The following is an 11021-nucleotide window of genomic DNA, read 5'->3' as shown; positions in this document are numbered from 1 at the left end:
GTTTGTAATTTCTTTGCAACAAGGATATCTATCTAAACTTTCACCTTATAAATTTCTTAAAAAACATCAAATCATGTAAGTTTGTTTGTATGTTGTTTTTTTGCCTGAGGACTATATCCTTATATTTACCCCTTTTATATATTAAAGTCCATGTAAATAAAAAGCTATAGTATATTCTCCCCGCCACCATTTGCCCAAAGACAAAGGATATGTATACAAACCATTGACAGTTTTATAAATACTTGCAATTTCGAATTTGTGACTTTCCTGTTTTGTTTGATAAAAAAATTTACAGTAGTGGATGAAAAATCTTATGATAAATTTGCAGGGAAAAAGCAAAAAAGCTCCAGCTTGTAAAGCTTTGCAGTATGTTGATCTTGCTTTGATTTGAGCTTGAATTTCTTTCTACCCAAAAAGAGACGTTAAAAATGAGGATGAAATAGGAGAAAAGTTAAGAAATCCCCAGAAATTAGCTTAAAATGGAAAAGTACCAATTAGTAAAAACCTTGAGGCAGATTTAAATGACATTAAATTTCTTATTTACAAAAACTGATAAATAGGTAATTTAATCATGATAAACAAATGATTCTAAATTGTCTTCCGACAATACTGTACACGTTTTTTTTTATAAGGAACACGTTTATATTATAAGGAACTCGAGGCTGAAAATGGTTCAAAAAATAAGGAATTGTTAAGGAACTGCTCAGGCTGAGAATAAGTGGATTTGAAAATAATGTACCTATTATTGGGACCAATTTGACCAAATTTGGATCTTTCAAGGGGCAAAAAGTTCAAAACTTCCTATGTAGTAAGGAACTCCATAAGGAACTTTGAGACTGAAATTCTCTGTAAAAATAAGGAACTCCAGGCTCAGAGCAAAGTTAAGGTTCCTTATAAAAAAACAACGTGTATTACAGTCTCGACTAATTCCAGAAGGCTGATGTAAATTTTTCCAAGTCATAATCTCAAATTATATCAGGACGTCAAGTGAAATAAACGTTGGTAAAATATTCCAAGTTATAATCCCAAATTAAACCGCAACGTGAAGTGAAATATTCCAAGAAATAATCTCAAATTGTACCAGGACGTCAATTGAAATATTCCAAGTCATATTCTCAAATTGTACCAGAACGTCAAGTGAAATATTCCAAGTTATAATCCCAAATTAAACCAGGACGTGAAGTGAAATATTGCAAGTCATAATCTCAAATTGTACCAGAACGTCAAGTGAAATATTCCAAGTTATAATCCCAAATTAAACCGCGACGTGAAGTGAAATATTCCAAGAAATAATCTCAAATTGTACCAGAACGTCAAGCTGTGAAATATTCCAAGTTATAATCCCAAATTAAACCACAACGTGAAGTGAAATATTCCAAGTTATAATCTCAAATTGTACCAGGACGTCAAGTGAAATATTCCAAGTCATACATAATCTCAAATTGTACCAGAACGTCAAGTGAAATATTGCAAGTTATAATCACAAATTAAACCAGGACGTGAAGTGAAATATTGCAATTTATAATCTCAAATTATACCAGGACGTCGTGAAATATTGCAAGTCTTAATCTCAATAATAAACCAGGATGCTGTGCCAAATATTTCATTTCTGTATTGTGCTCTCTGCAAATTACTGCCATACTTTCCCATGCATCCAATTTCTGAGTTTCTGATTCTTACCTAGAAAATTTAGAATAATAATCTGATAATTTTTATAGGTACGACTAGGTAACTGAACTTCTCGACAATTCAAATCAAAATGAGAAAATGTGAAAGTTTTCAAACAAGAAGTATGTTAAAAGCAGTCTAAAAGCAGTTTTAAAAGTCCACAATCTGACAATACACCTTTCCCGTAATTCGTAAAACTAATGCGCGCGCATTATTTTCGTATTTTGATGCTCTCCACCGTTTGGTCTCTGGAGGTAAACAAACCCGTTTTTGCCTGCGTTCCCTTAGGGAAAGTTGGTTTTTTGAGCTTTTTTTAAGTTCTGTCGAACAAAATCCCCTCAAATTTTAGTATGTTCAACCTATTCATGATATTATACCACCCTGAAAATATTTTGCCGAAAGAAGGTCGCTGTCAAAAGTTACAGGCTCAAATCCCAATTTCCCTAACCCCTCGCAGGCAAAAACGCGTTTTTTACCTCCCAAACAATTTTATACACAACGGTGGAGCGCACATTTTCCCGGGCCATTTCTGAGAAATTTGAATTACGGGAAAGGTGTATTGACAATAAGTTCTTTGTTTGACATTTTTCAAAGTTGTCAAAGAACCAAAAGAACTGCTAACACAAGATGAAAATAACTTTTTAAGAGTGGAGATATGAGGGTATTCACATATCTAATGAAACACTGCCTGTGATTCATAGGATTCATAAGAAATATACAAACTGACTTACCTACTTAGTTTCTCTGTGTCTTTTTGCTGTATGTAGACTTGTTGAAAAATCATTTTAAAACAGCTTCTACAGAACAGTACAGAAGCATACTTGAGGAATAAGTACTCCCTTAAACTAAGTTATCTTGTAGTCTCAATAAAACAAATGAACCAAGAAGAAAAAATCCATAATGAGCTGGATTTTCACAGAAAAACCATAGATCCATCTTGTCCTTGTGTCTCTTCCCAGTGACCAGCGTGTTTTTGATCATTTGAACCAAGCTCGGCCTTTAAACTTAGGCGGTTTTCACCACGGATCGACTAACCAGTCTCACTGGTTAGTCCAAGCAAAACCGCAAAATCTTTTTTATGCCAAAGAGTTATCGTCCGTTTCTTCGAAACTCTCCCGCCGATTTTTTTCCGTATACCGCCAAAACGCCATACCGCCATTTTTTCCCGCCTCTACTATCACTGTAACGGACGATAACATCGTCTAACCCGTCACCACCTCGCAAACCTAGTAAGTACCTCCCCCCCGGTCGACACCCTCTTTGATGTTTTTGAATAAAGAATCCTTATTTTCCGACTTGGCCCGCATTTAGAGATGAGGTTAGGATGAGGGTGTTTGAGGAATAAAGGGGGCTAATTGCCGCGGTGGGTTCCCTCTGTTCACGAGGGGCACGCTTCAACACTATTATTTTTTTTGATTGAGTTTCGTAGAAATCATTGTACACGACACCCCCTTCTCACAGAACCGGTAGGATTTTTTCAGCTAGTGGGGATAAATATAATGGACTGAAACTCTTACGGCTGGGGATTTCAATTCTTTTGTTTTCAAGTCAGAAAATTCAGTACAATGGGGATGGGAAAAATAGTGGTTTATTTGATTATTTTCAGTGGGCACAAAATATGGAGGATAGTTTTTCACCGGGGACGATATTTTGGCCAATTTTTCCAGAGTGGGAAGGGTTCCCAGTGGGTCTGTGAGAAGGGGGTGTTATCATTAAATGTCTGGTTGTAACAACATTTTCAACCCAATCGTGGAACATGTTTCTTTATGGCAAAGCTTTCTAGGACGTGCTAAATAGATGACACTCTGTATGAGCTAATTAAATGTATCAATTTTTACATGAAGTACTTCTCTTGTCAAAAATACTTTTTCTTCGTGAAATTTATTAAACTTTACTTTACGTATGATGAGTTTATGCTGGGATTACGGAGAGAATCGAAGAGAGAAGTGAGAATAGACCTTATCGGAGTTTTTTATTTTTCTAAAAAAGCGATGCATTGTGGGATTACAATAGAATTCCCTCGAGGAATTCCTAAGAGATTTCTATTGTAATACACTCGAAACAATTTCACAATGCGTCGCTTTTCTAGAAAAATAAGAAACTCCGATTAAGGTCAATTTCCTTGAAGGAGACTAAGGTATCTCTCATTTTTCCAATTATCGATAATTTTTAACGGTTGATTATATTGTAATTTCTGTAATTTCTATTGTGGATATTATTACGTTACACAACAACAAAAAATATTTCCTAAAAGTATATCGAAGAAAAAATAACTAAATTTCAAATAATGTAAATCAAACCATAGAACATCAGAATTTGTGGAGCTAAAATCAACATCAAAATTTTCATCTGGTCTAGAGTTAAAGTAAATTGGGCTTTTCCAAAATAAATTTGAATATGGGGGGGTGGAGAATATAATATTTTTTGGAAATTTACCCCAAGAACATTGTAACTTTTGACCCACCGGATGACGGCAGGTCTAACCCCCGGACAAGCATCAGTTGACCCCCTGGACATCAAATAGACCCTCAACACTCAAATAGAGCAAAATTACCCCAAACAGAGCAAGTTTACCCCGGACAAGGCAAATTTTGTAGATTTTTCACTACCCCCCCCCCGGACACTATATATCCTCCACCTTCCCCATGTACAAACTTTTTCTGGAAAAGCCTATTTCACCAGATCAAGTGCTTAGTATGTGATAGTACGCGCGCTATGTATAAAAACTTTTATGTATACCGGATTCGAAGGAACAAATTATTGAAGAAACAGAATCTAATTTTTTTTGAAAATCTTTAAATCTATGAATTAACTTCATTCATTTCTTGCAATAACATTCGGGTAACTCTCTAACCATACAAACATAAAAAAATTTTAATTTTCGATTTTGTACCCTATCTGCAAAAATCATAGTCATTTTTTGTGCCATTAGCGTTTTAGAACTCTGTTTTACAAAATTACTGAAAATCTGGAATAATTGCTCATTCAAGAAACTCAAAGTCTGAGAGAAAGTTAGAGAGAGTCTTATTCAAAGTAATCAAATTGCAGTCTTGTTCCGAATAAAGGAATAAATAATACTCCTAGAACAAGAAAGTCTCATTCCAAAACCCATTTAATTCTTCGTTTAACAAACGAAAGTGCGTTGCAGCAGTGTTTCGCTCTTGACTCAATCCCATTCGATGATAAACCAAAGAGCGTTCGTAATAAACATCACGTATTCTCGCTTTAGCTCCAGCTTTCTCGAAAAACGTAAACGAACGATCGTAAAGGGTTAATACGGTTTCGTAATTTTCCGGGTCTTTTTCTGATTCAGAGTCTAGTTTTGAGGTCGTAGCTCTGGCTTGTAAGAAATAAAGACATCCTAACTGGTACGGATTCCCGTTGGTAAATCCAGTAATAAATACATCATCAATGAGTTTCAAGGCTTTATCGAATAATCCAAACTTCATGTTATACCTTATCAAACAACTTTGGACTTCAATCAAAAAGCTTGTCGTTTTCAATTCTTTCAAAACGGTTACTAACTCAAGAATATCTTCAATGCAAGATTTCGAATCTTGAGATAGGAGTTTCAACTCGATCAACAACAAACGAATTCGGATCTTTAGTTGGGGTACTGTTCTCTTCTCGTGTGAAGATAATTCTTGATTTAAGGTCATTGCTCGTTGGTACGCTTTTGTGTGGTTACCAAGTATGGCATCAATAACAGCATGCATGTATGAACTCTCATCTTTATTGAAGACAATGAAAAAATCAGCAACGTGTTTCGCTTTTATCAAATTCCTCTCATTAATATATCTAGAAAAGTCTAATCCAAGACGACTCTCTTTAACTAACGGCAAATAACGACTGTAACATTCGTGTTGGGTTTGGAGAAAATTCAAGATGGCTGTCGCCTCGTTGTGACAGGAGATGGATCCAAAATGCATTGCCAGATGACATAAAGCTACAGTAAAGTTCTCCTCAGTTATCTGGCGTTTGGTATTCAATGTACCCTTATTGGTTCGTTGTAAAGGGAACTGCGAATTAAATACAGATAGAAGTTTCATCCCATAGAAATCTAAGATCGATGACCGAGTTAGCAATGCAGAATCTGACGTTTTAGAGTTTGAGACGATCATTCTAGAGATGCTGGATAAAATGAAATCTGGCGTACGTAACCCACGTAATGCCATCAATTTCGAGCAACGTAACATATCCAAGGATTCTATCTCCGGTACATTATCAATTACATTCTCATCTTCAGTATAGATTTCTTTGATTAATTCACAACAACGAGATTCTAAATCTTTGTTATCCAATCTGTTCGTCTCTTCATTAACAACATGTATCCAAAAGATGGCATGTTTTAAACAGAGTTCGTCATTTGTTTCTTGTGCAATGGACACAGCTTCCTTTAAAACTGTCATTGCTTGAGCATAGTTTCCATGTTGGCAATGCATAATACCAAGATTGAGAGCTGCATATCTGAACCTCTTAAACATACTTTGGTGATTCTCCTGTTCACTTGGGTCTGCATTAGTGCTTTGATTCTGAAAGTTCTTTTGGTCAAAATAGAGTGAAAGCATTTTAGAGGCTTTATTGAATTCAGATACTCGTAAATAATTCAAGAATGATAAATAGTAAACATCTGGTATGTGCCAATGAGAGCGTTGGATTTCATTTAATTTCTGTTGGAGTTGATTAGGTTTCATGACGTTATGAGAGTTATTTTCAAGCATCATGACATTCTCTTCTATAAACTGGTACACTCCTTCACGGCTGCTTAAATTAGTTTTCTGGTTCTCAATTATTTTGGGTATTATTTTGACAGGTGAAGGCTGGTTTTCCTTATTTTCATTTTCAATCAAACTGACGTCACTGGTCGTATTCTCATCAACGCAACTGAGATCCATACTCCGTTCGCTATCTTCCAAACTCGTCTCCTCAAATGGATTTGAAAGTTGTTTATATTTAACATAATCCATGAATAACAGATGGATTTTTTCGAAAGCCAATTTCTTGAATTTTAAAACAAGTTTTCGTAAGAAGAGGCCAATCACGCTTGTTCGCTTTATAGGTGTGTTTTGTGTAGAGAGCTTTATGGACGAAGATTGGTCGATCACCAGGTCCTCAAGAGATTTGAAGACATCTAATATATCATCCTCAGTTTCCAGTAATTCAACCTCCTTCAAAAAGGAATTATACAAATCTTCCCAACAAAATGATTTAATGGTGTCAACAAATTCATGCCATGTTGAATTGGTTTTCTTGAGCATTTTTAATAATCCAATTAAAAAAGTTTGTTGTGTTCCTTTAGAGACATACTCGCTGTCCCAACCTTCATTGTCTTGTATCTTCTGACAGAAGACGTGAATAAGCACTCCACATGAAATTTCATAAGGTATAACTGCCATGGTTGTTTTTATTTTACATTTTAAGTAAATGTTTTTGTTTTTCTAAAACGAAACAAAAAATGATCAGTATTTGGTAAAGAGCGTGTCTAGAAACACAAAAGAGGATTTAATAAGCAAAAACCTCATTGATTCTTGGTTTAGCAAGGTTAAAACTGTATCGATAGAGAATCAAATAATGAAAGTTCTATAAAAAATAGCAACATAGAATAGTATAGAAAAACTCTACACACCCTATTTTCCATCCATTTTAACCCATCAATAGTAGAAATTGAAATAAAGATATTTTGGGGATTTTATATTTTTGGCTATTTTTTTGGAAATCTTCATCTTGACAAGAGCCTGAACGAAATAAAATCTAGAAAAATCAATCCATGAAATTAAAAAAAAATCAAATTCATTTTGCAGTACCTCAAAGAGAACTTATTTTGAAAATAGCTTAATTTTAGCAAACATAAAAAAACATTTTTATCAAAGTGAGTAAAAAGTATCTTATAAATCAACCTCAATGTCTATTTTGACTGTTCAAATGAGACAAAAAGGAACAAATTAAGATAAAAACGCCACATTTTCAGAAACAAGGCTTTTTTCTGTTTGCTAAATTAGCTCTTATCCAAATAAACCTACCTTAAGGTAACATTCTTTGATATATCTATTTTACAATTCAATGTTCATTTAAATCAATTTACAATCTTAATTTTCTGTTGTGATAAAAATAAAATCACTAACAGTTCTTTTCATTTTTATTTCAAATAGGTTGATATAATATGTACAAGAGTTTGTATCAAAAATAAGCTAATAATGGGACAGTGAGCCTTCAAACTATATAGTAATATACTAATAATATAATAATACAAACATACCAATATAGCACCGTTGAGATATCAATCAAATCATGTCTAAAAGTTTCGGATACTAAAATTTATATATCAAAACCAAATAAGTCGTCCTGTTGGCGTTCCGACAAACAAAGAAGTGTTACAAAAAGACACACATGTCATTAATAATTATTTGAATCAGGTTGTGTAAAAACAATAAAAAATAACTATTCCAAGTTACAGAAAAAAACATTAGTTGATATTCCCAACCAAAGTGTGAAGTCGAGTGTTGAATACCAAACAATTCAGTAAGGTTTGTTATTTTTATATTCAAGAGGAATCATGTGGAATTTTTACTGTTTCTTCTTATCAATAGTGACACCAGTCAACCAGCTCCACAAATGAATATTAATATGAACAGCTAAGAAATTATAAACACAATCTGGTAACCACTCACCAAGGTAACCAAACAAACCATGAGACCAATAACCATAATTGGTGTTGCTATAACCTAAAGTACTCAATGCACTATTTGCATAAGTTACCGGATCTGGAATGAAAAAACTTGGTTTAGCATTGTTAGTCATGTTAGTGCTAACATAAAATGGGTGAATGCATTGGAATGTTATGTTTTCCTCGGCATATTCGTATTGCAAGGTTTTGGTCAAATAATCCACATATTTCTTAGATGCTGAATAGCTGGACATGGTTGGTGTTGGATGAGCACAAGCACCAGATCCAATATTGATGATAGCTCCTTTACCACTTGAGATCATCCCTGGTAGAACCATATGAGTCATTGTTGTCAAAGCAGACATATTCAAGTTGATAATTCCATCATGTGTTTCTCTTGGGACGGTCAAGAAAAATTGCATACGCTTAAAGAATAATCCGACATTGTTAACTAAAATACCAACATCAAGCTCATCCAACTTGCTTTTTAAAGCATCATATACTGAGCTATCACTGAGTTTTGTCATATCTAACGGATAACAAATGGTTTTGACTTTGTTTCCATACAACCTAAAAATTTCTTGTTGCACATTTTGAAGTTTGACAACATTTCTGCTGATCAAAAACACATTCATGTTACGTGCTGCAAGTTGGATTGCATATCCACGACCAATCCCTTCAGAAGCACCAGTTACAACAGCCCATCTACCTTTATAATGTTTGGCAAACTCAGAGTTTGGAGAATACCTAGAATATTGAAAATATGGATAAATGTATAATGGCCAATTTGTAAACCTTGATCGAAATTAAAGTAATGTGATAAAAGTAAGACACTAAAGCTTTGTCTTTGTGTTATACGGAAAAAATAGTTCTTTGTTAGTTTCTTGAAAGTTATGGATCCCAAATCTTTTCTTGTGAACACAAAAGTTAGAGTTCAACTAAAATGACGATTTATTTTACTTTTTGATAAAATATTCTCCCCTTTTTAATAGTTTTTAACAGTGTATCAGTTATCAAAAGTTTTAGTAATAAAAGTTATTTGTAAGTTTAATCAAAACTAACCTTGGAATAACATATGTCTTAATAGCATTTGCAACTCGATAAATGATTTTCAGAGATACTTTGGACACATAAAGAGCTCCAATGAGAACCAGCAAGTTCTCAGAATTGACAATCACATCAATGAAATCGTTCAATAGATAATTCATATTCAATGTATCAAGTGAAGCAGATGAAGGGTTCATTTTTTCAGTTGAATCTAAAAACAAGTATTTGAACAGAACATTTATTTGCTGATTTCTATAGGTTGCCATCAAAAAATAAAATCTGAAGAATTGGTTTGAAAAAGGAATAACATAAGCTAAAAAAAGTGCATTTCTGTATAATCATTATTGATTCCTGACTGGAGCAAAACAAATCGCAAAAGCTTTATGACTTCCCTGATAGTATTATTAAAAAAACACATTATTAACGATCAAATGGATTGAAGATCACAATTCTTCTGAGTTTTTACAAGCTAGAGGCTTATTATACCTAAAAAGGAATTTCAAGGCTGAAATTCTCTTAATAAAAAAGGAATATAGAGGCTTTGAGCTAAGTTAAGTCTCTTATAAAAAGAAAACATGTATATCACAATAAAAACCCATTTTCCTTCAAAAATACAGGAATTGAATTTTCTCTAAATAAAAAAAGATTATTTTCCTTTGAAAATACGGATGAATAGAAATATTTAGGGAGATTGCCTCTGAAACCAGTCTGAACAGGACAAATAATAAATCACTAAGGGTCAGTGACTCTTACTATATGTTTAACGCATTATTTTATCATCATTTCTTACCCAGATACCCACAAAAATGCAGAATGGGCTGCTGTTAGTTCTATATCAGACTAGAATAATATTTCCTAGTTTTTCATTGAAAACTGGTAGCCTTTGTTTTAATTAGTTCAAAGGTAGGTGGTTTGTGGCTGTGGACTGCAACAACAACATGGGAAAATATCAAAATCAAGTTACAAAAGATGAGAAATCGAGAAAGTCATTATGGGAATATAAAATAATTGCTTTCTCAAGAAAATAATAAAGGTAGGTCAATAAATGTAATATAGATATACAAGTAATACAGAAACACTATACATTTATTTTGAGAATTATACTTTCTTGATATGAGTACTTTGTGTAAATAAAAATGCTGTTGACCAAAGCCCAAATTGATTTCTGATTGCAAACATGTTCGCAAATCGTTGCATCAAAATAAAAAAGCTTTAAGTCTATTGTTGGGAAAATTGAGTTGTGGCTATACCGATGCTTTACATCCCATTTTTTTATCGATTTTTTGGCTTAAATCCATCAAAATCTAACCTATAGTGGCATAATTTTAAGCTTTTAGAAAAATAAGAATTTTAGCCTAAAGTCCAGCGTGGGAACAATTTTGGACTTAAGGTTTTTTTTGCACAAAAATATTTCAAATGTTAATGGTTTTTCAGGATTTAATGAAAAAGAATTTCAAGCCAAATTTCTCAAAACAACAAAAATGGACAAAAAGCTTTTTTATTTTGATGCGACAAAATATTCATCAGGCCAGCAACCTCACACTTTATTAGGAAAGAAACAAAAACGGCTATTTTTTGTTGAACAGAATAGCATACCCCTGTATTTCAAATACTTAAGATTCAATAAAAGATCAACACAACA

General features: G+C 33.5%; 2 protein-coding genes across 2 annotated transcripts; both read right to left on the bottom strand.

Annotated features, from left to right (window-relative positions):
• Window positions 1-4596: 4596 nt before the first annotated feature.
• On the bottom strand, window positions 4597-7102 carry LOC136799492 (anaphase-promoting complex subunit 5-like). Its single transcript, XM_067056209.1, has one exon. It carries the CDS (start codon window positions 7062-7064, stop codon window positions 4749-4751), a length of 2316 nt encoding a protein of 771 aa, XP_066912310.1. The 5' UTR covers window positions 7065-7102; the 3' UTR covers window positions 4597-4748.
• Window positions 7103-8071: 969 nt separating this feature from the next.
• LOC136799488 (inactive hydroxysteroid dehydrogenase-like protein 1) lies at window positions 8072-9590 on the bottom strand. Its single transcript, XM_067056203.1, has 2 exons — window positions 9395-9590; window positions 8072-9079 (listed from the first exon to the last, which is right to left on the bottom strand). The coding sequence occupies exons 1-2, from the start codon at window positions 9574-9576 to the stop codon at window positions 8233-8235; spliced, it is 1029 nt and encodes a 342-aa protein (XP_066912304.1). The 5' UTR covers window positions 9577-9590; the 3' UTR covers window positions 8072-8232.
• Window positions 9591-11021: the final 1431 nt, after the last annotated feature.

Source organism: Clytia hemisphaerica, unplaced genomic scaffold (assembly GCF_902728285.1).
Source record: "Clytia hemisphaerica strain Z4C2 unplaced genomic scaffold, Clytia hemisphaerica genome assembly, whole genome shotgun sequence".
NCBI classification, from domain to species: Eukaryota; Metazoa; Cnidaria; class Hydrozoa; order Leptothecata; family Clytiidae; genus Clytia; species Clytia hemisphaerica.
Note: the sequence above shows the minus strand (reverse complement) of the source record. Positions and strands in the feature narration are given on the sequence as shown.